The 27,130-nt window shown below is 50.7% G+C and overlaps 3 protein-coding genes across 5 annotated transcripts in view; 1 reads left to right on the top strand and 2 right to left on the bottom strand.

Annotated features, from left to right (window-relative positions):
* LHFPL5 (LHFPL tetraspan subfamily member 5) overlaps positions 1 to 13,567 on the bottom strand; it is a 31,541-nt gene extending 17,974 nt beyond the window's left edge. For 2 of the 3 annotated variants that reach the window (XM_034660616.1, XM_034660618.1), the window contains exon 1: positions 13,250 to 13,567. The gene's annotated coding sequence lies outside the window, so the exon portion shown is untranslated. Of the gene's footprint in view, positions 1 to 12,887; positions 13,196 to 13,249 lie in introns of those variants that run through there. The other variant, XM_034660617.1, reaches the window with a different exon arrangement.
* Positions 4,488 to 6,434, top strand: CLPS (colipase). Its single transcript, XM_002914355.4, has 3 exons — positions 4,488 to 4,640; positions 5,658 to 5,780; positions 6,234 to 6,434. The coding sequence occupies exons 1-3, from the start codon at positions 4,557 to 4,559 to the stop codon at positions 6,363 to 6,365; spliced, it is 339 nt and encodes a 112-aa protein (XP_002914401.2). The 5' UTR covers positions 4,488 to 4,556; the 3' UTR covers positions 6,366 to 6,434.
* Positions 13,568 to 20,353: 6,786 nt separating the features above from the next.
* CLPSL2 (colipase like 2) lies at positions 20,354 to 22,672 on the bottom strand. The gene is made up of 3 exons (XM_034661686.1): positions 22,589 to 22,672; positions 21,789 to 22,046; positions 20,354 to 20,449 (listed from the first exon to the last, which is right to left on the bottom strand). The coding sequence occupies exons 1-3, from the start codon at positions 22,670 to 22,672 to the stop codon at positions 20,354 to 20,356; spliced, it is 438 nt and encodes a 145-aa protein (XP_034517577.1).
* Positions 22,673 to 27,130: the final 4,458 nt, after the last annotated feature.

The following is a 27,130-nucleotide window of genomic DNA, read 5'->3' as shown; positions in this document are numbered from 1 at the left end:
AAAAAAAAAAAAAGAAAAAGAAAAAAGTTCTTTGCAGGTTTAATTAAATTAAGGATTTTGAGATAACGAGGTCCTACTAGATTATCTATGTCGGACCTAAATCCAATGACAAGTGTCCTTCTAAGAGACACACAGAGGTGACATAGCCATGGAGAATGCTGTGGTTTCAGCCAAGGAAGGTGGCAGCCACCAGAAGCCAGAAGAGGCCTGGGATGGATTCTCCCCTAGAACCTCTAAAACGCATAGCCCTGCTGACACCTGGATTTCAACTTTTGGCCTCCAGAATTGTAAGAGAACACATTTCTGTTGTTTTAAGCCACCAAGTAGGTGGTCGTTTGTTATGGCAGTCTCAGCAAGTATACCACCTGTCCTGTAAGGAGAGAGCCTCCGTGGGGAGTCGGCTTGAGGAGTCTCAGCCTCTGCCCCTCCCCCCACTCTCTCTCTTTCTCCCTCAAATAAATAAGCAAATCTTTAACACACACACACACACACACACACACACACACACACACACACACATACCACACCACACCCCAGCAATGCCAGGTGCTGGTGAGGATGTGGAAAGCAATTGGAACATTTATATTTTGCTGGTGGAATGCATATTGGTTCAGCCCCTTTGGAAAGCAGTCTGACATATTTTAGAAATTGAAACAAACATTTGCCATGAGACTCAGCCATCTCACTCCTGAGTATTTGTCCCAGAGAAATGAAAACGTGCACACACAGAGAAACCTATGCATGAGTATGTATAATAGCTTTATTTTCTCTCTCTTTGTAAAGATTTATTTTATTTATTTGAGAGAGAGAGAGTGCATGCCCATGGATGGGGGAGGGGAAGAGAGAGAGAGAGAGAGAGAATTGAAAGCAGACTCCCTGCTGAGCTGGAACCCTACTTGAGACTTGATCCCACGACCCTGAGATCATGACGTGAGCCAAAATCAAGAGCCCAGTGCTCAACTGGCTGAGCCACCCAGCCCCCCCTTTTTTTAAGTAGGCTCCACACCCAGTGTGAAACCCAAACACAGAGCTTGAACCCAAGACCCTGAGATGAAGACCTGAGCTGAGATCAAGAGTCAGACACCTAACCGACTGAGCCACCCAGGGGCCCCTATGTCTAACAGCTTTATTAAAAATTGTCCAAAACTTTTCAGAAATAACCCAGCTGTCCTTCAGCTGGGGAATGGGTAAACACACTGTGGTTCCATCCACACAACAGACTACCAGTCAGTGATATAAACGAACTCCTTAAACCTGCCACAGCATGCTTGAATCTCAAATGTGCTATGCTAAGAAGCCATACCAAAAATAGAAAAAAAGCTTTTAAGTACATACTGTGTGATTTCATCTCTATTACATTGTGGAAAAGGCAAAACTATAGAAAATAAAACATATTTGCAGTTGCCAGCACGGCTCTGCTGCTGTGGTTGATTACAAAGGGGCAGTCCAAGGAAAATTTTTAGGATAATGGAAGTATTCTGTATCTCGGTCGTGGTGGTGGTGACATGATGTATGCATTTGTCAAAACTCACAGAACTGTACACTATAAAGGGTGAATGAATTTTTCTCTGTCAATTATGCTTTAATATTTTAAAAGAGGTTACTAATGTTGGTAGGGTCCCGAATCCTGAGGATCCAGGGGGGAGAGGGTGCTAATACACAGGGGGAGCAGAAGGCATGCATGTAGAGCTCGGGAAAGGCCTGGACTGCCTCCCGTTACTGTCAGGTGCAGTTGTGAAATTAATGGAAGTAAGGAATAAGTTAATAAAGACTTCAATAACCTACCACAGGGGCAGGCCCATCAAGGCCCAGATATCTCAGGAATAGAAGGTCTGGGCCCCCATACAGCCCAAAGAACTCTGATCAGCAGAGATCCTGACCGAGAGCAAAAGGAACACGGGATCAGGGGCTCCTGACTGGCTCAGTAAGTTCGAGCCCCACTTTGGGTGTAGAGATTACTTAAAAATAAAATCCTAATACAAAAATACAGATTTGGAGGGGTACATGCACCCCGATGTTTATAGCAGCATTATCAACAATAACCAAACTATGGAGAGAGCCCAAATGTCCATCGACTGATGAATGGATAAAGAAGATATATATATATAGGAATGTTATCCAGCCATCAAAAAGAATGAAATCTTGACATTTGCAATGACATGGATGGAACTAGAAGGTATTATGCTGAGAGAAATAAGTCAGTCAGAGAAAGACAAATATCATATGATCTCATTCATGTGGAATTTAAGAAAGAAGACAGATGAACATATGGAAAGGGGTGCGGGGAAAGAGAGAGAGGGAAATAAACCATAAGGGACTTTTTTTAAAAAAGATTTTATTTATTTATTTATTTATTTGAGAGGGTAGGGGGAGAAACAGACTCCCTGCTGAACAGAGGGCCCAATGGGAGACTTGATCCCAGGATCCTGAGATCATGACCTGAGTGGAAGGCAGACGCTTAACCAACTGAGCCACCCAGGCGCCCCCATAAGAGACTTAAAAAAAAAAAAAAAGATCAAATTTATTTATTTGAGAGAAAGAGCAAGAGAACAGAAGCAGGGGGAGCAGCAGAGGGAAAGGGAGAAACAGGCTCCCTATTCAGCAGGGAGCCCGATGTGGGGCTCGATTCCAGGACCCTGAGATCATGACCTGAGGTAAAGGCAGACGCTTAACTGACTGAGCCACCCAGGCGTCCCTCAGTTTTGCCTTTTCTTGAACCCCACGTAGATGTAATACACAGTCGGTATGTTTTTGTCTCTGGCTTCCTCACTCAACTTTGTGTCTCTGAGGTTAATCCATGTGATTGCATGTGGGGTTCCTTTTTGAAGAGGACAAACTCAAAGCACGACACTCTTTAGATGGGGGAAGGGGTGGTTAAACCTTACGAGGTTTTGGTAAAAAAAATAAAATAAAAGAGCATCTAATTGGGGCGCCTGGGTGGCTCAGTCGGTTAAATGTCTGACTCTTGATCTCAGCTCAGGTCATGATCTCAGGGTTATGAGTTTGGGTCCTGCGTGGGGCCCACTTAAAAAAATCTACTTTTTGCTTACATTTTGGAACCACAAACATTTGTCAAAGTTCTCTTTGCTATACTCTTCATTTATAAAGGAAAAACCCATTCTTTCTCCTGTGGGAAGCTGGCTGTGACCAGCTGGAGATAGGACTGATGCATTTTCGCAGTTCCCTTCACGGATGGAAATAGCTTCTCCAGTTCCTTCCCAGGTCTCTTGGCCTTGACTTGTGAGAAAGAAAGCATAATTACCCTCCCTGTGGCTCAGCTCACAGGGGTATCGAGGGGGAGGGGGAGGGGAGCGAAGGAGGGGCCAGAATGAGCTCAAGGGGGAGAAGCGGTTTTTAGACACTGTGATCCATAAATATAAGAGAGCAGTGTTTCTTTAATCAGTGGTATTTCTGTGTCTGGAATTGATGGGTTTCTCCCAGTTTGAGGGTCTCCTGGGTGGTTCCTCCAGGTGCTCCCCTGTATTCCACCCTCTAGTGGTGTAAGGGGGATGGGAGGGGGCTGGTGTTATATGGGCCAGGCACTCCCACATTCATTGTCTCACTCAATCCCGACCTTACAAAGGAGGAGCCATCATCCTCCTTGCGTCGATGAGGAAACGGAGGCTCAGACTGCTGAGTCAAATCGAAATGACTTGCCCAGGGCCACGTAGCTTGTGAGCCCTGAGTTTGGTGGGAGCCAAGTCTGTCTGGATCAAAGCCTTGCTCTCAGCAACCCCATCTGGGGCGCTCTTCCACGCCCCAGGATGGGGAGGGGGGCCTTGGCCGCAGCGACCTCTCCTCCAGGGAAAGCCGCCCTGGTCCCGCAGCTGAGCACACTCGGGCAGCTGCGCCCTTCCCAGCCTCCAGCCCAGGGGCTACCGAACCTCAGGAGACCGCCTCGCTCTCAGCCAGAACCGACTACTGTTCATGCTCGCATGTGGCCTTGGGTAGGGGATGGGGGAGTGGAAACCTTCACTGAAGGACCTAGCCTTTAACTCTGGGATTGCAGATATTAAGCGAAGTGGAAAGGAAACAGGAAAGGATCGTTTGAGGAGCACCGTCCTAGGGCCCCTGAGATCACTCATGGAGGCAGCCTGCTGGTTGAGGGCAGGAAGGAAGTACACCCAGAGTGAGATCTATGTGTGTCAAGATATATCTAACACATTCATTCCCTCAGCCCCCCAACCCTTGAAATGATCCCCCGTTGACAAGGAGATTGAGACTCAGAACAGATAACTTGCCCAGTTTATAACTTGTACAAGTCGAAGTGTTCCAGAGTCCACACTGAACCATGATGCAGTATCTCTCTCTTTCTCTCTCTCTCTCACACACACACACACACAGAGACCATGCCAGGTGCCACGCAGCTGCTTTATCACGGACACGCCCCCCAGCAGATTGGCCACAGCTGGGCCTCTGTTCAGGTCCAGCCCTGTGGGACGGGGAAGGTGGATCACATGTGGGCAGAACCCCTTTTATAGCTCCACCGCCCTGGCTGGCTGTCTTCTGCCACCTGACCTGCCAGCTGCTACCTTACCCAGCTGTCCCCGTTCATCATGGAGAAGGTCCTTGTCCTTCTGCTCGTGGTCCTCGCAGTGGTCTATGCGGTTCCTGACCCACGGGGGATAATTATCAACCTGGTAAGAGGGACGGATGTCAGGGGAGGAGTCATCTGAAGATCCAGGTGGGGATTTTTTTAAACTTAGGGCTTTACCTCTAATGTCTCCACCTGGAGCTGCCCCGAGGTGGAGAGGCGAGGCATCTCTCCCTTTCCTGCCCACATCTGCCCTGTGCTTCTTCCCCTGGGGGCCTCGGACAAGACTGATCAGCAGGGAGCATGCTCAGAGCCGTAGTTTGGCCTAGCTGAGGGAGCTTTATCAAAGTCCAGAGCCCGAGGCCCCTGCCCTGGAAAACCTGGCTCAGAAGGTCCAGCAGTTTAAAAAGCTCCCCCAGTGATTCTGGTTCTGACCTCAAGGGACACACAGACACAGTTCAAAGTGTCTCGGGAACGTTTACTCATTGGGTTCTCCTACCAACCACGCGAGGCAGGTACTGTCAACATCCAGAAAGCAGTTGCAGAGAAAGGTGAAGCCATCTGCCCGAGGGCACGTGGCTGGAACGCACGGAGCAGCGCTGGGAGCCCGGCTGGTGGCTTCAGAGCCGCGCGCTCCCACTGCCCCACGTCGCCCCTCTACCCAAAGGCTCTTCACTCAGAGACTTGCATGGCTCAGAGGGGCCGGGATCCCCCTGAGGTTATAGGTAAAAGTCTGTCCAGGGAGGGAAGCGTTTTCCAGGGAGACGGTCCCCCACCTCCCTAGACTCCTCAGTGGACCGGGGGGACCCAGAGACGTCTGGAAACCCCGTTCTGAGTCCCCTGTGCACATTCCAAGGGAATACTGAGGCAGAGGGTGGGGCAGTGACTTGCCCGCGGCCCCGCAGGTCCTAGAACACGTGTCCCGTCTCGCAGCCACGGCCGCGCGCGTTTCTCCCACGAGCGGGGTGGGGGTGCAGACCGGCCGCCAGCCGCCCGGCCAGGTTCCTCCACATACGCCCACTCCGGGAGGCCCTGTCAGCGGTAGAGGGGGCCGGGGCGGGGGTGGGTGGGGGTAGAGAAGGGACAGAGGGGAGGGGTCACGGCTAACCGGCTGCCCCGGCAGGAAGACGGCGAGCTCTGCCTGAACAGCGCCCAGTGCAAGAGCAGCTGCTGCCAACGGGACACCGGGCTGAGCCTGGCCCGCTGCGCGTCCAAGGCCAGAGAGAACAGCGAGTGCTCTGCCAAGGTGGGTGCCGGCGGGCGCGGAGTGCTGCTGGTGGGAAGGGGGACATCCCAGAGGAGGAGGGCCCTCCGGCTTGGGGGTACGAGCAGCGGGGAGGGGCAGCCTGGACGTCGAACGCTGACGTCAGGAGAGGGAGCTCAACAGGCTTGACCATCCGCTCATCTCTTTTGATCCTCACAACTAACCAGTGAGGTGGGTGGGGTCGGGGATTCGTCATCCCCACTTCGCGGATGGGTAAATGGAGGCTCCCCAGAGAGATCTAGTTCGGAAGCGCTGAAGACGCAGAGTGGGAACCAGAACCTGGGTCCTCCAGGCCCACAGCGCCCCCTGGCGTGGCAGTAGGGAGGGGACAGACTGAAAAGATTCGGGCGTCGAGTTCTCGGGAGGGGGGGGAGCTATGCCCGAAGTAGACCCCCGCCCCCAGCCTGTGACTCCACTGGCTCTGTGTCTTTGCAGACGCTCTATGGGGTTTACTACAAGTGTCCCTGTGAGCGGGGCCTGACCTGTGAGGGTGACAAGAGCATCGTGGGCGCCATTACCAATACCAACTTCGGCATCTGCCACGATGCTGGACGCTCCAGGGAGTAAAACCCCCGAAAGGATGCTCCTCCCCCACCACCCCGCCCCCCCACCAGCACCTCCCTTTTCTGATTGGATTCCCAGCAATTAAAGCTCTTCCTGCAACCTTCCCCGGGCTCCTGAATGTTCTTGCTGAGTCAGTACCTTCCTTGATGTCACACCAAGCCTTTGGCTCATCAAGGCAGGTGTCAAACAGGTCAGAGGAAGGATGGGTGGGTCTGGGACCAGGTAGATGAGTCTGGGCAGCCTGGAGACAAGGTTGTGAAGCAGCCATTCCGGGAACCTCTCCATCTGGGGACCAAACACACCTCCCTGGGATGCCCTTCTTGGCCCTCAAATTCTCAGATGCACGTGCGTACACACATATTCACACACTTATAGTGGGGAGTTAGAATGGCCCATACTCCTGCCCTGCATCAAAACTTCCTGGTCGCTGTCCTGGGTTCATACCTTCTTTCTGGGCCCATCTCCCAGACGTGCCCCCTAGCTGACACAGCCCACGTGTAAGGGCTCAGACCACGAACAATTGCTGTGAGCTGACTCTGTGCTAGCAAGTCCTCACGATGATCCGGGAGGGAGAATTTATTGTCTCTGTAGATGAACTACTGTTCAGAGAGGTTCAGTAACTTGCTCAATGTCACATAATTAGAAAAAGTTGGCACTGCACCTATCTAACTCCACCCCCCACCCTTTCTGCAATTCCCAGCGCTTTCCCAAGTACTCGTACTAAGACAAATGAGTCGAATTGTAGGGAATTTGGTTTTGGTTATTATAAAAAAATGTTATACTCCCTGGAGCCGAAAAGCCTGGGTTGCCTTAGGCAGTACTGAGGTCCCCGTCACTGACATGTGCAAGCGGGGGTTCACTGAGCCTCAGCGGGGGTACAGGAGAGAAGATGCACTCAAAGAAGGAAGAGAGTGAACTAATTAAAATTGAGATGCTCTCCCAGCCCCAGGATTTTGTAGTTCGTGATCAATGAATCCTGAGAGTAACCATTAGGTTTCGGAGTTAGGATAGAGTTACCTGAAAGGAACAAAAAATCCATGCCATTATGGTTTAAACGACTAGGGACACACATTTCTGTCTGGAGATAGGAAGTGCTGGCATCTGTTTGGATGCTGGCCGCCCTGCCATTCTCGAACCTCCTCTTGACTGGCATTTGCCTTCACAGCAGCTCCTAGCGTCATGTTCTCTCACCATATTCTCCATTAGGAAGCATGGCGTAGAGGGTGGGTGCACAGGGGGGTGAGGGCAGAGCGTTTCTCCCAGCATGCCTTCTCATCTCGCCCGAAAGCCTCCCTGCTGACTTCTTATCACAATGGCTCCAAACTGGGTGACATGACCACCTCTGGCCACAGGGAGGCTGGGAAAGCAAGTGCAGGGCAGAGGAACGGGATCACCATGACTGGCCTGGACTAATTATGATCCCTCTCCTAGGGCTGGGCACAGAACTGCCCCAACAGTACTGGGGTGGGCAATGGCTGTTGGGGAGTCAAGTAAGTGCCATACCTAAGTTAGTGCTCAACCAGAGTAGCTTGCTTGCTTTTTAAAAATATTTTATTTATTTTTGAGAGAGAGAGAGAGAGAGAATGAGGGGGGAGGGGCAGAGGGAGAAAAAGGACTCCCCACTGAGCAGGGAGCCCTATGCAGGACTCGATCCCAACCTGAGCCAAAGGCAGACAATTCACCGGCTGAGCCACCCAGGTGTCCCAGAGTACCTTCCAAGACCTTAACCCAGTAGGGGTCTCAGGCCCTGAGGCAGGGTTGGGTCATACTTCTTGGCGCCCAGATTCAGCCCTGGGTGCGGATCCACATTCATTCACTTCCTCACACATCTGAATGACCGTAGTGCCCAGCGCTGTGTTATGAACTGTAAAGGACACAAGGGAAACGTCCCTCATTTCCAGGGGTGGGTGGGAAGCTGGGCTCTGTGGAAGCAAGCGGCAAAGACCCCAAGCCCCTGTTCCCTGTATTACATCCTTTCTACTTGAACCCTCTGGAGTGGTTCTTGTTTTTCTGCACTCATACAAGACTGCTGGGAGCAGAGGAGCATTTGTTGTTATGTCGCTGTTGTTCAAAAACACCTTCCTCTCACCAAGCCTGGAGCCCAGAGGAGTCATCGTTTTCTAATTCCCATAAAGAAGTCCTGGGTGGGGGGGCGCTGGCTAGCTCTGTCAGTTAAGTGTCTGACTCTTGATTTTGGCTCAGGCTGTGATCTCATGGTCAGGAGACTGAGCTCTGTGTCAGCCTCCGAGCTGAGCATGGAGCCTGCTTAAGATTCTCTCTCCTCTCCCTCTGCTCCTCCCCACCCACCCTAACCCTCACCCCAACTCCCGCATGGGCACTCTCTCTATTAAAAAAAAAAAAAAGGATGTCCTATAGGTTGTAGCCTTGCCATTGACAGGTCCTACCTTAATATCCTAACCCCAGGAGCTCCCTGTCTTGCTGTACCTTTTTTTCTAGATCTGCTAGAAATTCAGCTATAGAAGCAGGCAAAGGTATTTGCAGGCTTGAATCCAAAAAAATTCCTCATGACGGACCCTGTAGACATATGCTGTCTAGTAGAGTACCGATTAGCCACATGTTAAGCGCTTGACGTATGGCTCACTTGAACTGGGATAAGTGTAAAATGCAAGTTTGGAAGGTTTGGAAGACCTATTACCAAAAAAAGAATGTAAAATATCTCAAATATTTTACAGGTTGAAATAACATTTTTGATTGGGTTATAAATAAAATATATTATCCTGCAACCCAGCAATTGCACTACTAGGTTACAAACATAGTGATCCGAAGGGGCACCTGCACCCCAATGTTTATAGCAGCAATGTCCACAACTGCCAAAACAGGGAAAGAGCCCAGATGTCCATCGACAGATGAATGGATAAAGAAGATGTGGTATATTTGTATGATGGAATATTATCCAGCCATCAAAAAGAATGAAATCTTGCCATTTGCAATGACATGGATGGACCTAGAGGGTGTTATGCGGAGCGAAATAAGTCAGTCAGAGAAAGACAAATACCATATGATTTTACTCACATGTGGAATTTAAGAAATAAACAGATGAACATAGGGGAAGGGAAGGAAAAATAAAATAAGATGAAAACAGAGTAGAACAAGCCATATGAGACTCTTAACTACAGGAAACAAACGGAAGGTTGCTGGAGGGGAGGTGGGTGGGGGATGGGGTAACTGGGTGATGGGCGTTAAGGAGGGCATGTGATGTAATGAGCGCTGGGTGTTACATGCAACTGATGAATCACTAAATTCTACCCCTGAAACTAATAATACACTATATGTTAACTAAATTGAACTTAAATAAAGAATTTTTTAAAAATAAATAATAAAATGAAATAAGATATATTATCAAAATTCGTTCCACTTTTGAAATATGGCCATCAGAAAATTTAAAATTACATATAGGCTCACATTTCACTTCCACTGAATAGTGCTGCTATTTTAAGCCAGAGGCATTTGAGAATAAGCTTTTTTTCTGAAGCCTCTTATCTGCCTAAAAGCAGAGCCTCCCAAAAGAACTCAACTCATAAATTCCCTCCTGGGGAGGTTTCTTGCAACCAGGAAAGATTGTCTCTTATCTCTGGAGTCTTACCACTGGAGAAGTCAGCACCACACCTAAGTAGACTTTGTCACAAAACTATCATTATCTGTCATCTACTCTCCGAAGGGCCCATTTATCTTTCTTAAAAGTAATTCACTTTCCCCTAAGTGCCCTTTCTTCCCATTCCTTCTCCTATTAAGAAGCCACTTTCCAAAGTGTCCTTCTCCCACTCCCCTTCTCCAATTAAGATGGTTTATATGCCCCAAATTCCAACTGTCTCACTGAGTCACCTTTTTCTGTAAATTCTCTCCACATATGTATGTGAATAAAAATCTGTCTTGGGGTGCCTGGGTGGCTCAGTTGGTTAAGCATCCGACTCTTGATTTCAGCTCAGGTCATAAACTCAGGGTCTTGGGATCAAGCCCCACACTGGGCTTCCCGCTTGTCAGGGAGCCTTATTGTCTCCCTCTCCCTCTACCCATCCCCCTCCCCCTGCTCTCTCTCTCTCACACAAATAAATAAATCTAAAAAAAAAAAAAACAACACCGAAAACCGAAAACCTGTCTTTTCTCTTGCCAATCTTTTTTTTGTCAGTTTAATTTGCAGACCCCAAAAACTGAACTGAAGGGGTAGAGGAAACGTTTTCCTCCCATTGCATGAAACCAGTTGAATCATATCAGCAGCGTATCTTTTCCCTCCCCTTCTAAATTTGAAGACATTGGCATCCTTGGAGGCTGGGTTTCCAGCCTGCAATCTCTTCTTCCAAGGGTGTTTCCTAGAGTTTCTCCAAATAAGAGGAGCTCAGGTACCACCATGGACAGTAACCCTGAGTCTTTCTGACGTCCGTGTAACCCCAGGTATCTGACACATTGAGTACAGACAAGACATGGGTTATAGTGTCGCTAGGACTTAAGGGGGTGCTCTAAGTAAACCTCAGCGTCTATCTCAACTCCTGAGCTCTTGCGCCACGAGCCTGGCATCCTGGAGGGCACACCTGACTCAGGTCCGGGGCTCACTGAATCAGAAGTGTAGCCGAGTATAGAACTTTGGGTCCAAAACCTGAGTTATCTCCAAAATGTCACCCGCATATAGCAAGGGCTTCGCGGACGTCTGCTTGTGCTGGGAATTCACGACACACACAGCCGGAGAGCTAGCATCCGGCTCCAAGAGCCTCACAACTTCCTGAAACTCCTCTTGATTCATTCTCTCCCCAGAAATCCCCACAGCACAGCAGGTACTCCGATCTTTCTTTTCCTCAAGTTCTTCCTTGGCTTTCTGTTCTTTCTCGTCCCTGCTTTCTCTTCTCTCCCGGAAGAGTCCGCATCATCACTTTCAAGCCATGTGACTGGGAGCAAGGTGCTCATCCGTCTTGTGTTCCCTGCTGTAAAATAGGGGTGATAACAGTTCTGATCCCTCATAAGGTTTTTTGTAGGATTAATTGAGATCATGTTTGTAAAGCATCTAGCACTGCCCCTGGCATATAGTAAATGCTCCATAAACACCGGCAAATCTTTTCATTTTTTTAAGTAATCTCTACACCCGATGTGGGGCTCGTATTCATGACCCTGAGATCAAGTTTTGCCTGCTGTACCAACTGAGACCGCAACTCTTTATACACGTTTGTCTTGTATATTTTTTTTTTCACATTTCTGATATTTAAGGTCAGGGGAACCAAGAGTTCAGGTGTAAACTAAATTTTTGGAAGGAGGATTGTGGAATGGGCTGAAGCCCATTGGGGTGGGGAGGGGAGCTCAAGTCTCCTCTGGGGGACTTTTATTCATGCCCCAATAGGGGAAAGGCCCAAGCCTAAGCTTCCTGCCTCTCTGACCCTTCAGCCCCGGCAACCTGTGCCATGCGCATTCCAGCTCGGCCTCCCCAGCCCCCAGCACCAGGGGGCAGCAACCACTGAAAGCTCTTTTTTTCAAAGATGATGCGTCATTCCGTCCTCCCACCCTTTCCTGCTGGTGGAGGCTGAGGACCAGGGGCAAGAACATTGTTTTGGGTAGGCATGGGCGTGGATGGAGGAGGAGGGGGAGGCAGCAAAGAAGAGGGAGCATTAGAAGAAAATCTCTGAGCGGACTTCTTTTTTGCAATTTTCTTACAATGGCCACAGATGGTTTTAAATGATTTCTCATTCTTCAGAAATACACAAGTCAGGTCCAGCCGACAGGGACATCTCATTATACAGGTCCAGGAATGTCTGGGAAAGGCAGGACTTTGACCTTGACCTTGGGGGTTGCTTAGCCCTCAGCCCTAACGGGCAGCCCCACTCCCACCCCGGTCTAGCTCTGGGGCCCATCTGCTTGCACACAGCAGAGGAGCCTGGGCTTAAGGGACCCCCCTCAGACACTGTTCAGTCTGTGCCTCTAGTTGCCTCCTCCAGGCTGACCCCTGGGATTGTTCAATCTCTGGCATCACCTTTCCTGTCATTAACCCATGTGCCTATCCTGAGTGAATGAACACCTACCCATAGGGGGCCTCCATCTTTTCTCCTTAAGTCCTTTCACCGGCAAACCAACTCCTCTCTCCTGCACACCAGCTCAGAGGCTACTTCTGCCCACCACCGCCCGCCAGGAACACCTGGAGCCACAGCACAACCCCTGGGGCTGTTGAGAAGGATGCGCCGAGAACCATGATCAGGACCACACCTTCTAGCTGTGCCCATTTACAATGCTGCTTTCAAAGTTTGCTGAGCTACCCCTCGAGAGCCGGAACTCATATTAGAAAAAGAGGCCTCGCCACGCCCCACACCTCCCATCCGGGATTCCAAGCCCTTGGGTTGGGGGTCCCACCTTGGGTCGGTTCACGGGCTCCCCCAGGCGGCTGGGAGGTGCAGTCGCAGCAGACAATTCCCGGCTCCCGGTCGTTGCCGCCCACCTCCCCGCCCCTCCTCCCCCTTGGCGCCGGGTCGGCCGCGGCCCCTCCTTTCCCGGGGCCCACCCCGCTCGTCCCCACCCCGGGCGCCGACACACCTGCGTGTGACACTCCCTGTTCTTCGACCCCGTGGCGGCTCAGTGCGACTCGCAGCCCGCGGAAAGCCCGGCAGCCGCACCTGCTCTTGCACGTCTGGCTCGGGCTGCAGAGCGCCCCGGTGTGCTGCGGGGAGTCGGCGCCCCGGGTCTTCCTACCGGCGGGCTCCCCCGCACTCCCCGCGCTGCGCCCTCACCAGCGCCCCCACTCCCGCCAGGCCCGGCGGTCTGGAGCTGGTGACCACGCATGTCTGTGCGCAGGGGCGCCGGCGGGACCTCACTTGTGCCCGGGGGGGGGGGGGCTAAAGAGATTTTACAGGTTTGCCTTTGGTGTCCCCCACATAGGTTGCTTCTTTCGCACGCACCTGGTGATCCAGGCCTTCCTGTCTTTGCTCCGGCGGTTCCTTCCGCTGCACAGCCTTCTCTCCACCAGCTCCTACTTATCCTTAAAGCGGGGCTTGCTTGCCTCCTACAGGCTCCGCATAGCGATCCCTAGTGCTGGGGCGCAGGCCATGACACCGTCTATCACGGCCACCTCATCTCTCTGCCAGGCAAGTGCAGTAGTCATTCAACAAGCATTCAATCCCGAGCACCTACCGTGTCCAGGCAGCGAGTCGGGCAATGGGAATGCAGCTGGGAACAAAACAAACAGAAACGCCCAGAAATGCCGCCCTCTGCTGCCCTCCGCGAGCTGACATTCCAGGGCAGCTGTCCCATAGAACATTCGGCAACGACAAGCATGTGCTTTTCCTGCATGTTCCAATTTGGTAATCACTGGCCACATACAGCTAATGAGCGCTTGAAAGGTGGCAGGGGGGACTGAGGAGCTGAATTTTAAATTTTCCTGAATTTTCATTAATTGTAACTTGAGTAACTCGTGGGACTCGTGACTGTGCTATTGGACAAGGGCACGCAGCTCTAGGGGAGAAGACAGATAATAAAGAAGTGAAATGGGGTGTCACAGACAAAACATTGAGCAAAAGAAGCCGTAAACAAAAAATAGTGCGTGATTCCATTATACGAAGTTCAAAAACAAGCAAAACTAATCTACAACAAAAGAGGTCTGGGGAGTGTTACCTTTGGGACCTACAGACTGGCAGAGAGGGTAGGGGAGCCTCGTGGGGTGCGGGGAAGTGCTCTGTGACTTGAGCTGAGGGGCGGTTATGAGGGTGTTTGCATGGGTTTTAAATTCACTGATTTTAATGTAAAATCAAGGTTTGGTCGTTTCACTGTACATAATTTTTACCTAACGTATATGTGTTAGTATTAATTAATAATTACTACTTACATGTGTAAAATCATATCTATTATGTTTGACAAGCACTATAAAGGAAATAAAGCAGGAGAGGACCGGATTGGCAATAGCCTCCCCAATTCCACTCTTCCCAGTAACGCAGCCCAGCACTCTGACCTCCACCTCGAAAGTCTCTCCCCACCCCCACAGCCCCACCTTCCCCAATTCTTCCCAGAACACGAGGAATCTTTTTTAAAAGGTAAATCTCATCATGTCATTCCCTTACTTCAAAGCCTCCAAGGAGTTCCCAAGGCATTTAGATACCAAAACGTTTTATGGGACCTGCCGGGCTTCCTCATCCCAGGGCTGCCAGCCCATCACTAGATCTCTTGCTGCCTCACCCCCCACACACACACACACACCCGGCAGCCACCACTGGGTCTCTGAATGCACCAGATTCATGTGGCGCCCTGGCCCCATCAGCTGCCCTCACTGTGTTCACAACGCTAGGATTCTCTGAAATTATCTTCATCTCTCTCTCTCTCTCTCCTTTTAACTTTCTGTCTCCGGCCTGCTAGAACCTAAGTTCCAGGGGGCCAAGTCTCTCTCCCTATTTTGCTCACTGCCGTATTTCTTAGCCCCTAGGACTAAAGTCCTCACACACAGTAGGTGCTGAACGCGTAAGTGCTGAATAAGAGAGAATATTATAATACTCTATACCTTTAGGTCTTTGTTGAAATTTCGCTTGGTCCATGATGTCTTCCCTAAGCCCGCTGTTTCAAACTTTACCCTCTCCTTATACCCCCACACCTGAAGCCCCTTCCTTGTTTTCTTTGTACCTAGGGGTTTATCGCCTGGGCTATAGAAATATCTTACCTACTTGCCTCCTCCAGCAGAATGTCAGGTCTACAAGGGCAAGGGTTTTTATGTCTTGCTCACAGCCCTGTCCCTAGCACCTAGAAAGATAATTTCCATGTAGTAGTAAAATTCGTTGAATGAATGCCTGTCTCTCTTATCAGATGTGAGCCCAAGGCGGGGAGTCCTGCGTCACATTCACCCGTGTGGTCGGTGGCAGCACCTCACACAGTCCTGACATAGCTCCCATGATGAAGATGGGTTTTCTTTTTCCTCCCCGACACCCTCCACCCAACCGTCCCCGCTGTCCCCGACTTCCGGCTCTCCCCCGCATCAGCCTCGGAGCCCACCCAGCTCCCCAGACAGCACGGGTCTTGCACAGTGGCTGAGGAGGTGGCTGCGTGCTCTAGGTTCCTTGGCAAATACTCGATTTGTCACGGTCACGTGAGCCGCTGATGAGGAGGAAGCGAACAGGAGGGAGACGAAAGGCAGGAACAGCAGGTGCATCACAGCCCAGAGCCGGGGTGGCTTCTAAGGTCCATCGGAACACCCTCCGCGGCTGTGGCTGCCCGGCGCCTCAGGCCCCCGGGGGAGCTAAACAGGTGCGAATGCCCATTCCTAGGGTTGACTGGAGAGACCCGCTGCCAACTCCCAGATCAGCGGAACAGAGGAACAAGCAATGCGGGGAAAGCGGGAGTTTCCCCAGAAGAGCTGCTGTGTCCTGGACCCTTTTCTGCACTCATCTGGCCGCCGGTAGAAGAGTCTAGTCTGCGCTCGGGCTCTGGCGCTGGCACCATCTGGGTTGAAATCCCAGCTCCGCTGCCTACTGGCTGTGTGATCTCGGGCAGACTTCTGAGCCCCCGCGAGTCTCCGCTTCACCATCGGCAGCACGTGGGCTAATGCAGTCAACGCAGGGGCCGACGTCACTTTCCCATTAAATAACAGGCGCTGTTATTAGAGCCGGCACCCAATGTATGGAAGCAGTTCGCATTATCTTTAGAATTCAAAGGTCTCTGAGTTCGAGGGATTTGAAAAGATTCTTTCATGTAATCCGCTTGTATATTACTGTTAATAAATAGTATTATGAATACTGTGTTACTCAGATGAGGTGACTGAGGCCCAGAGAAGTTGCCAAACTTCCCCAAAGTCACAAAGCTATCAAGTAGCAGAAAATGAGGTTCTAGTTTTCATCTTTCCACTCTTTCCCCCCAGAGGCCTTCAATTAGAATTTTTTTGAGAGAGTGCATGAGAGGGGGAAGGGGGTTGGGGGGTCAGGGAGAAGGAGAAAGAGAATCTTTTCTTTTTTAAAAAAGATTTTTCTTCATTTATTTGACAGAGAGCATGAGCAGGGGAGTGGCAGAGGGAGAAGGAGAAGCAGGATCCCCTCTGAGCAGGGAGCCCGATGTGGGACTCAATCCCAGGAGCCTGGGATCATGACCTGTGCAAAGGTAGTCATTTAACCGACTGAGCCACCCTGGTGTCCGAGAAACAGAAATGTAAGCCCCCCCATGGTGGGGCTCTATCCCAGGACCTGAGGTCATGACCTGAGCCAAAATCAAGGGTCCAATATTTCACTGACTGAACCACCCAGGCGCCCCTCGATTGTAATTTCTTTCTTTTTTTTTTTTTTTAAAGATTTTATTTATTTATTCATTTGACAGAGAGAGACAGCCAGCGAGAGAGGGAACACAAGCAGGGGGAATGGGAGAGGAAGAAGCAGGCTCATAGCGAGAGAGAGCCTGATGTGGGGCTCGATCCCATAATGCCAGGATCACGCCCTGAGCCGAAGGCAGACGCTTAACCGCTGTGCCACCCAGGCGCCCCTCGATTGTAATTTCAATACCTCCCCCTCCTGAGAAAGTTCCTGTGTGCCTGGAGGCATCTCTGCAGGCCAGCACAGGAGTTACAAGCCCAGGGTGCAGACCTGTGGGTGCGTTGTGGGGCTGACAACCCACGACGTGACTGAGCCTGGGCGGTGGGAACGCCTGGTAAGACCGAGGGCAGAGCAGTGGGACATTTTCACAGAGGCTGGTAGGTCAAGCTAGGTAATGCTGCGGGAGCAGAGAACCCAGGAATCACAGAGGCTCAACACAACACACATGGACTTCTTGCTCCTGCAAAGTCAGCTGTGAATCAGGACACTCTCAGGGTAGCCGTCCTTCATGCGGTGACTTAGAGATCCGGGCACCCCCCAGCCACCACCTCATCTGACCACCTGGACATGGCAAGGGAATTGGAGAACTCCAAGCTTTTCTGGGTGCTTCATGGAGGGGGAAATCAACTCTCATCCCAAATTGGTTTGGATGTTGGGACTAATCACCGGCATACCAAGATGATAGGAAAAGATTTATTACTCGAACACAGGAACCTTCTGGGACAGCAGGGCAGGTACAAGGAGGTGTGAACAGCAAGGATGAAGGGGTGTGTGGCTTTGGCTTTTACTGCGGCCAGGCTAGGCGCTGGGGCAGAGTGAGGGTTCCCCAGGGCAGGCTGGGGTTGGGTGGTCTGCAAGGCCCACCAGCGCCAAGGGAGGGGGCGTGTGTCTTATCGGCTTACCTGCATGTGGCGCAGCAGGGGCGTGGGGGTTGGGCCTTCAAATCTGTCACCAGCCAGTCATCAAAAACAGAGTCTTGCTTTTTATGGTGTCACACTTGGGCTTCTCTGCTTTGGCCCAGAAGTTACACCTGTCACTTCATTGGCTAGAAGTATTCACACAGCTCGAGCTACCTGTAACGAAAGCAATCCCTCTGGTACCAAGGATGAAGAAAATGAAAGGGGACTTGAATTCATAGCATTGTCTCTTGCCTTGTGTTGGGAAAAAAAAGGAGGAGGAGGAGGAGGAGGAAGAGAAGGAGAAGGAGAAGGAGATGGAGAAGAAAGGAAACTATGGGTGGCGGGGGAGAGACCTCACCTTAGAAATAAGGCTTCTGAGGGAGAGGACGAGAGACCATGTCTGGGCAGAGAAAAGGCTGATCATATGGGAGGAAAAATATTTGGTTAAATGAAGGTGGCCGGGAGCTTTTGCCTTCTCAGCATTAAGATTATTCCTTTAAAACCTCCATGTGAGGAACATATTAATATTTGCATGTCCAGATGCAGAAAAGCAATGCCTCTGATTTTGCATATTAACTCCTGTAAGGCAACAAAGAAACAAACGAGGGGGAGGCCGGAGAGGAGAGGAGGAAAGGGGGAGGGGGAGGAGGGGAAGGAGAGCAGCAGATGGCCGTGCAGGAAGATAGAAGGCGGTGGGCGCAAGGGCAACCTCACCCAGCAGAGCCCTCCTCCAGCCTCCCCCACCAGCAGATGCGGGAGAAATCATCTACCTTGCTTACAGCAGGATTTTGTTTCCATAGCCAGAAACTTGTATCCTAGTAGATGGTTTGGATTTGGGAATGATCTTCATATCTACCCAGAGGGAAATGGTTGAGCAAGATATGGCCCACATAATACAATAAAATTAGGCAGCCATTAATGTTTTAAAGAAGAGTTCGGTGACATGAGGGAAATGATCAAGATATAATAATATAGGGGCACCTGGGTGGCACAGCGGTTAAGCGTCTGCCTTCGGCTCAGGGCGTGATCCCGGCGTTATGGGATCGAGCCCCACATCAGGCTCTTCTGCTATGAGCCTGCTTCTTCCTCTCCCACTCCCCCTGCTTGTGTTCCCTCTCTCGCTGGCTGTCTCTATCTCTGTCGAATAAATAAATAAAATCTTAAAAAAAAAAAAGATATAATAATATAGGAAAAAGCAAGTCCCGATTTCTGTGTGAGGCAAAGGATCTCTGAGCTACACCGTCCTTATGTCAAATGATAGGGGGCGAGAGGGTCTGGGGGAGGGGGGCTTCCAGGACAAACTGAACTTGGGGGCAAGGTAGGGTCGCAGGGTTCCAGTCTGACCCAGGCGAGTGGGTCCACACATCAGAGCTGAGGCCAGGCATCTTCATCGGGATCTGCCAGGAACGGGCGTGGGGTTCCAAGTTGGTGCCCTCTGGGCTGTGGGGACACCAGGTAAAACCGGCAGCCACCGCCATTAGAATATTCCCAGGGAGGCTGACTCCACCCCCGCACGTGACCCAGGAGAAGCCAATCAGCAAGTTCCACTACAACGATTGGTTCAAGGGTGAACACACGGACTAAGCCAATCCAGACAGAAACAATCTTAGGTGGTTTGCTGAGAACGTGTGGCACAGAGCCGTTTCCTTTCTCTGGAAGGCATGGTGTGCATGCGTGAGGTGGACTTGTGATTGAGAGCCTGCCCTAGGGAGCAAGACAGCCTGGGTTCAAATCCCACCCCCATCCCTTACTCTGAACTCCTGAGAAGGGTATTCAACACCCTATTCGTAAAACAGGTTTAATTATTTACTTTTTAATGATCATTGGACCCAACATGGGGCTCGAACTCACGATCTTAAGATGAAGAGTCACATGCTCTTCTGACTGAGCCAGCCAGACGCCCCCCCCCCATTTGTAAAACAGGGATAATTATAGGACCTACTCTAAACTTGTAACAATAAAACGAGTTAATACGGATAAGAAAGCACTTTGCACAGTGTGTGGAGCATAAGCGTTCAGGAAATCCTGGCTGTTACTGTTAGGTGACACCTGGAACTTTTGTGACTACTGAGAAGGAATCCATCCTCAGGGCCATAGAGTTGCTGGATTCAGCCAGACCTGAGGCCCGCCTGCCACTGAACTTCTGGTTCCGACCACCCAGGAATTTCCTGATCATCTAGACCAGTTTGGGCTGTTCTGGATTCTTGCAGCGGAAAGACTCCTCATTCATACCCCCATGGTGTGACCTCGGGAGTCATGTAGCTCTCCGAGCCTCAGTTTCTTTACCCATAAAACGGACCTGATAAAATCTGAGAGACTGGAGACCTCAGTACACCAGGTCTTTCCCACCATAGACATGAACATTCTGGCACTTACACTTCTCACACATTCTTAACATTCTCTCAATGATCTCCGCCCTTGGGCTGCCCTTGGAAAGCATTTCAATATTCGCTTCCAGTCCTTCCTACCACATACTCATCCATGGACACCCCAACATACACTCTCCAGCCATATTCCTCATCCCTGCCCTTCCCATACAGCCCTCCACGCTCTCCCAGCACCCAGCCTCTTCACTCACCTACCCCTACCCCGTTCCCTTCCTGCAGTTCTGCCCCAAGACCACCATACCTCCGGATAGGGCCGAACTTTCCCACCCCCGGACTGGAATAATCCCTACCAGGTTCCCTTTCCCAGGAAGTGCAGACAGAGGCCAGAGTCAGGAAGTGACTTTAATGTCTCAGGAGCTGGCTTGTGAGCAAGATGGGGGCTCTTCAGGCCTCTGGCCCCAAGGCCGGGAGGGGTGCCAGCAACCAGCCCGTGTCCTCCTCTAAATCAAATGGCAGCGGCGGGGGCAGACTGGGTCCTTGGATATGCAACTCAAGCCCCTTTGGCAGGGGCAGATGATGTTGATGGCTCCCTTGGTCTGTGGGAAGTGCAAACAAGAATGCAGTCACCAAGGTGCAGGGAAGAAGGGGGTTCAGACTTCTCGGGGAGCAGGGACACAGCACAAGTGAAGGGGTGAGCAGGCCTGGGGCTGTCAGCTCTATAGCAGATAGCTTAATGACCTTAGGTAGGTTAATAAGCTTCTCGGTCTCAGTTTCCTCATCTGTCAAATGGGGATAGTAATAGTTACCTGCCCCACAGGGTGACTGCGAGGACTAAATAAAATAGAGCAAAGGCCCATAAAGACAAGACCCTCCGGCCACCCCAGCTGTAGAGTCAGGGGCCTGGCTGCTTCCCCACAGCATTGGCAGCTCCCCAGACAGGGACATGGAGGCCAGGCCTATTCTTCTAGAAAGGTTTGGGCCCAAGGCCAGATAAGAAATGTGAGCAGTAATAACATGTGCTCTGCGTTCTGCATTTCTGCCCGCTCATAACCAAGTTCGGATGAGCTCCGTCGTTGCCAGGACAACCCGTGAGGTTGTCACTTTAGCCCCATTTTACAGATGAGGAACCTAAGGTTCGGAGAGCAGAAGTGATCTGGTTGAGGTCACAAAGACAGGGAGTGGAAAACCCAGGATTTAAACTCAGGTCCAGGGGCACCTGGGTGGCTCAGTCGGTTAACCATCTGCCTTCCGCTCAGGTCATGATATCAGGGTCCTGGGATCGAGCCCCACATCAGGTTCCCTGCTCAGTGGGGAGCCTGCTTCTCTCTCTCCCTCTGCCTGCTGCTCCCCCTGCTTGTGCGTGCTCTCTCTTTCTGTCAAATAATTAAATAAATAAAATCTTAAACAAACAAACTCAGGTCCCACTCCCAAGCTGTGGTCCAGCCACCACAGTGCCATAATCCTCTCAACAAATTAGGGAGGTGGGGATCGGTAGGGAAAAAGTCTCTTCCCATCTACTTGGCCTCAATGAGTCAGGGTAGAGATATTCACTCAACAAACATTCGTTGACCCTCTACTATGTGCAGATACTAAGTTGGGGGGTAGGGGGTTCAAAGAGGAACGTGCTGCAAGCCCACCCTGGGAGAGCTCTGGCCAGTGGTGGGAGCAGACAGAACACAAGGCAAACGGGAGAAATCCATGCTGTGCAGTGGCACAGGGGGTATGAGCTCACGGGAGCTCCAAGGAGGGAAGGTTTCTCCGAAGAGGTGGCTGGAGTTGGACTGCAAGATGAGTAGGAGCTTGCGGGGCTGGGAGGGCGGGAGAGGAAGGGGTGAGGGCACTGCAAGCAGAGGGTGGGAAAGCAGGAGCAGCCATGTGGGCTTTTGTAACCTCCCCCACCCTTCACAGCAGAGCTGTCCCAGCCCAGGGCCTCACCTGGAACAAGCACAGCATGGCGATTCTGGCCTTGGGGGCACAGAAGGCACCGGCACGGTCCAGGTCCATTAGGCAGCAGTCACTGGCGCACTCAGAGTGGTGGGAGCACTCAGCCCCCTTCACCTGTGGGGACAGCTCTTGCGTCACCAGCTCTCTGGCTGCGTAGGAAGGGGAGGGAGGATGTGTGGCATTGCCAAGGCCCCAGGGGTCCAGGAAGAGAAGCCACGAGATGGTGACCACCAGGTGACACCCCTGCACCTGCCCCAGCAGCGCTCAGAGGAGCAGGAGAGGAACGGGGGTTAGTACTTCCCCTCTGCCTCTCCTTCCCTGTGCCCCCCTCTACCTGTGCTAGGGGAACAAATATTCCCAGATCACACTCTGGGGGTGGAGGGGATGGAAAGACAGGGAGGGAGAGGAAGATGGGGAAGGGAAGGGACGGTGATGGTGCTCAGGAGAGGGGGAAGTGGGGGTTAGGACAGGTTGGTAAGGCGTGACTGGGGGGCCAGGTCTGAGATAGCCGGGGGTGGGCACTGGCTCAGGGGAGGGAGAGCATGGTGCTGGTCATAAGACCACTTTCTTTCACCTCCAGGGCCACCAGGGATGTGAAGCAGGGCTTTAAAGCCCTTTGGGGGGACACATTAAGCTTCCAGCCCTGGGAATAAGTCCCCATTTTGGGGTGATACCCACACCCACCCCCTACTTCGCTCTCCAAACCCAACTGGTGCCTCCTGGCTGGTCTATGATGCCAGGGCCACCACCCCTGACTGCAGTGGAAGGTTCGAAATGCTCTTTTAGCTCACCTTCAGGAACTTCTTTTTAAAGGGCAGGAACTCACCCCAGCAAGGGAGCAGGACCCCCGCAAGGAGCACAAAGGCTGTGGCCATGGGCCGAGGTGCTGAGGTTCAAGGCTCTGCTGGGGCTCCAGGGGCCCCAGCAATAAACCCCTTGCCTGGCACGTGACCAGGCGCCCCAGGGGCCTACCCTGGGCCGGGGGTGGAGGGTGAAGAAGTTAATGGTCACAGGCTGCTCAGGGGCAGAGGCAGACGGAAGCCTTTTCCAGCACAGTGGAGGACTCTCCCAGGCCCTGGGAAGCAATGGAATAAGCAAAAGAGCTCCCGTGACACCCTGATTCAAGCCTTGGACAGTCTGGATTGTACATTTTAGGGGCCCTAGGGGTCTTCATAGGCATTACTTTCAAGTTGAAAAGAAACACCTGTGAAAGAAAATTTTGTTTTGAAAAATTATGCAAAGTCGATATACGGAAATGAAATGAGCTTCCTTCTTAACAGTCTGACTCTTTCTCTCTCTCTATCCTTGGTGCCCCCCAATTGTCCCTCACCCCTTATCTTTTGGAGGAGCCAGCGCTGACTTCTGGTGCTTCTCACGCCCTCTCCAGGTCCAGTCTTGTCATTGGTAAGAATCAGGACCTAAGACAATATGGCCTCCAAGACCTAGGACTCGACTGGTCTTAATGAGTTGATTAATTGTCTATGAATTTGTCTGTAAATTGTATGAAAGTCAGGGTGTGGGGACAAAATGCAGGGGAGGAGAGAGGAAGACTCAGAAGGAAAAGGGGGTAAGGGACAGTGGAATGTAGCAATCAGTGGAATTATGGGGGAGGCAGGCCTTCCTCAGGATGTCCCTCTCCCTGAAACTCCCACCTCACCTCACCCTTGCCCACTTCTGCTTTAAAAAATTCGCTCTTGGGGTGCCTGGGTGGCTCACTGGGTTGGGTGTCCGACTCTTGATTTTGGTTCAGGTCGTGATTTCAGAGTCATGAGATTGAGCCTCCCATCAGGCTCCGTGCTCAGCAGGGAGTCTTGACATTCTCTCTCTTCCTCTCCCTCTGACCCTCCCCCTGCTTGCTCTCTCTCTCTCTCTCCTTCTCTCTAAAATAAATAAATAAATCTTTTTAAAAAATCTGCTCTTGAGATGTGAGAACAGACTTAATTGTGCCCCCTCCCAAATTCATATGTTGAAGCCGTACCCCTCAGTGTGATGATATATGTGGAGATGGGGACTTTGGGAGGTAATTCGATTTAGATGAGGTCATGAGGGTTCTCTCCTAAGGGGTTTAGTGCCCTCATATGAAGAGACATGAGAGGGGCTTCTGGCTGGTTCACTTGGTAGAGCATGCCACCCTTGATCTCAGGGTCCTGAGTTTGAGCCCCACATTGGGCGTAGAAATTTCTTTTTAAAAAAAGAGAGAGAGAGACACCAGAGAGCTTGCTGTCTCTTTATATCTGCCATATGGGGAGACAGCACAAAATGCAGCTATCTGCAAGCCAAGAAGAGGGTTCTCACCAGAACCTGACCATGCTGACACCCTGATTTAGGGGGTTCCAGTTTTCAGAATTGTGAGAAATACATCTCTGTCATTTAAGCTACTTAGTCTATGATATTTTGTTATGGCAGCCAGGCTGACTAATATAGGGGTCTTAAGGCTTTTCTCTAAGAATAACAGCCTCCACTGTACTCAGAGGGTTTTGGATCCATCATCCCATTTAGCTGTCCCTGCATTAGTCAGGTAATTAGTATAGCTGTCGCAGCAGAGAGCTCCTGAAATGTCAGTGGCTTTGCACAATAATGTCTTATTTACCACTCATGTAAAATCTGATATAGACAGAAGACTTTTCTTCCATCTTGTAGCTACACCATTTGGAAGACTGGCCTCCAGGGTCATCCTGGAAGGTGGAAGAGAGAGATGGAGGAAGTACATGGATACTTCAATGCCTCAGCCAGGAGTGACACATGCCTCTTCCACTCACAGACCATTGGCCAGAACTAGTTACATGACCTCAGCCTTCTGCAGGAGAAGCTGGGAAATTCAAGGAAATCCCGGAGTATTCAGTGTATTCTATCATTTCTGCTGCATAACTCTTATCCCCATCTTGCAGATGAGGAACCCAAAAGTTCAAGGCCCAATAACTTGCCCAAATAACACAATTAAGTCACAGAGCCAGATATAAACCCAGGGCATTCTAGCTATTGAGCCCAAGCTCTTACCACTGTCCCACAATGTGGCGGGTGGCCAGAAGGCTTTGTTCCCAGTAAAGGGATTCCTGTCAGCACTGTGTCCTCTCCCTCTGGGAGTTGAGGTCTACAGCTGTCTTCAGACCGTGGTCTGCTGCTTTGGGCAGCTAGTTATCCATCCATGAAGCTCACCATCTCTCCCAGCCCTACTGTGAACTAGAGGGGATCCCCAGGCATTCATAATTCTTTGTACAGAGTTCCCTCCTTCCCTGAGGTATTTGGACATGCCCTTATAAATGTTAGATAACTGGAAAATACTGTTAACTGCTCAGAAAAGAGCAGATTTGAAGGCAAGAGGCCAGCTTCTGTGTGTCAGGATTGGCAAGCTGGGATTCTTGATTTGTGGTCCAAGGGCCCCTGGGAAGTTTACTGAAGGCCCTGAGGGGTTGGTGGAGCTCCTGAAATTCTATGTGCATGGTTTAAAAGATTTTTAAGACAGGGGGCTGCAGTTTTCCTCAGAAATGTCTTAAGTCTGGTTTAGAACCTTCATTTTAAGGTGAGGAAACAGAGGCCCAGAGAAGAAAGGATTTCCACAAGTGATGCAGCAAAGCCAGGCCTAGACCCTGGGCTCCTGACTCCAAGTCCTGCACGCTTTCTCCTGTACTAATGGCTTGTCTCCCCACTCTGGCAGGTGCTGATCACAGGCACAAGTCCAGGACACCTCTGCAGTGTGGAGGGGGTGGGAGCCAGATCACCAGGGTGTCCAGGGCCAGGGGTGTGGGAGTGGTCACTGAGCCACCTGACCTGTGAGTGTGGCCACCGCCCTGCCCATTGGCCAGGGCCCAAACATGGCCGCCCCAGTCTTGTACAAGGATAATGGGAGTCAGTCCAGGGCAGGGGGATACCTCACTTGGGAACCTCTGTGATCTCCCCGCACCCCCTATTCTCTGTCCGTTCACCTTCCCCCCTCTGACATTCTCCAGTGTCTTTCTTCTTTCCTACACCTTTCTGGTGGTTTCCATGACAATGTTCTCACTGGTCTATAGCAAAATGATGAAAATGAGGGTAATGTAAGTTTTTTTTGTTAAAGATAAATTTAAAGAATGATTCTTTGTTCTGGAATTAGGCCCTTCCTACTTTTTTGGTGTTCAAATGTGTTTTTAATGAAACAATGGCAATAATACAATGGTAGTTTTGTTTGGTTTTCCCTGTTGTTCCATGGTTGTTATATACATGTTGTTAATACACAAATTCTATCAGTCCCCAAAGTTTTTTAGAAGTTTTAAGATTTTATTTATTTATTTAATTTATTTGAGAGAGCGAGAATCTGAAGCAGACTCCAGGCTGAGCGCAGAGCCCAACGTGGGGCTGATCTCACCATCGAGAGATCATGAACTGAGCTGAAACCAAGAGTCGGAGGCTCAACTGACTGAGCCACCCAGGCGCTCCAGAAGTTTAATCAGTCTTTGAAAATCCAAAATAAAATTCTGGAGAAAACTGATGTAGTGGAAATTGTCTGTTACTCAATTCATTCCTGAAGGACTAGGATTCAGGCAACCTGAGAATCAAGGCCCTCCAAACAGGGGTCCAGAGTGAGCAAAGATTTAGAGATAAGAATGAGCAGAGCACAGTGAGGACAGGCTGTCTGCTTGTGGAAGGACAGGGTGGAGTGAGGGCAGTCAGTGCTTTGGGAAGCTTGCAGGGCCATGAGGGGAACCCCAGGTGAGGTGGCTCCTAAACGGACAGTTGGGCTGGTGGCAGCAGCGGGGGATGGGGGATTGCTGGCTCCTGACAAATGTGGATGGATTTTGACAGGCAGAAGCACAGATATCTAGAATATCCCAGGTTGTGACACATTGGGGATTGCTCTAGTTCCAGGAAAGGTTCCCCCAGAGGCAGGAGTGAGTCATGGACTGTTTCTTTGGCTAAGGGACAACGCCAAAGGAAGGGTGCTTAGAAACGTGCCCACTGCCTCCCATTCCCCTAAAGCGTTAAGCTACAATCCACAGACAAATGAATTTCATTTTTTTTTAACTAAAAGAGATACATTTTATACTGGTGTTCAGACAGCCAGTAGATATTGTTAGTACTCCTTCCAATCGGTTGATGTCTGTGTCATGCTGGTGGTTGAATATTTGGGTTATCACCACTGCAAATGTGTACTTGTGTGTGTGCACACATTTATAATGTGTGTATGTGTGTATGCAACTAAAGTTTCACAAAATAGTACTTACATTTACTGTATGTGATGTGTTCTGAGATTATTTATTCTATTGCATCTTTTAAAAATGTTGGTTAGGGGGCGTTTGGGTGGCTCAGTCAGTTTAGCGTCTGACTTTTGGTTTCAGCTCAGGGCTGTGAGATGGTGG

Source organism: Ailuropoda melanoleuca, chromosome 5 (assembly GCF_002007445.2).
Source record: "Ailuropoda melanoleuca isolate Jingjing chromosome 5, ASM200744v2, whole genome shotgun sequence".
NCBI classification, from domain to species: domain Eukaryota; kingdom Metazoa; phylum Chordata; class Mammalia; order Carnivora; family Ursidae; genus Ailuropoda; species Ailuropoda melanoleuca.
Note: the sequence above shows the minus strand (reverse complement) of the source record. Positions and strands in the feature narration are given on the sequence as shown.

Excerpts from the sequence above, each read along its gene's own strand:
- CLPS (XM_002914355.4), top strand. The coding sequence starts at position 4,557 with ATGGAGAAGGTCCTTGTCCTTCTGCTCGTGGTCCTCGCAGTGGTCTAT. Across the intron at positions 4,641-5,657 it reads GGGGGATAATTATCAACCTG|GAAGACGGCGAGCTCTGCCT; the intron begins GTAAGAGGGACG and ends CTGCCCCGGCAG. Across the intron at positions 5,781-6,233 it reads ACAGCGAGTGCTCTGCCAAG|ACGCTCTATGGGGTTTACTA; the intron begins GTGGGTGCCGGC and ends GTGTCTTTGCAG.
- CLPSL2 (XM_034661686.1), bottom strand. The coding sequence starts at position 22,672 with ATGGCCACAGCCTTTGTGCTCCTTGCGGGGGTCCTGCTCCCTTGCTGG. Across the intron at positions 22,047-22,588 it reads TTAAAAAGAAGTTCCTGAAG|GTGCAGGGGTGTCACCTGGT; the intron begins GTGAGCTAAAAG and ends CTGCTGGGGCAG. Across the intron at positions 20,450-21,788 it reads CCATGCTGTGCTTGTTCCAG|ACCAAGGGAGCCATCAACAT; the intron begins GTGAGGCCCTGG and ends CACTTCCCACAG.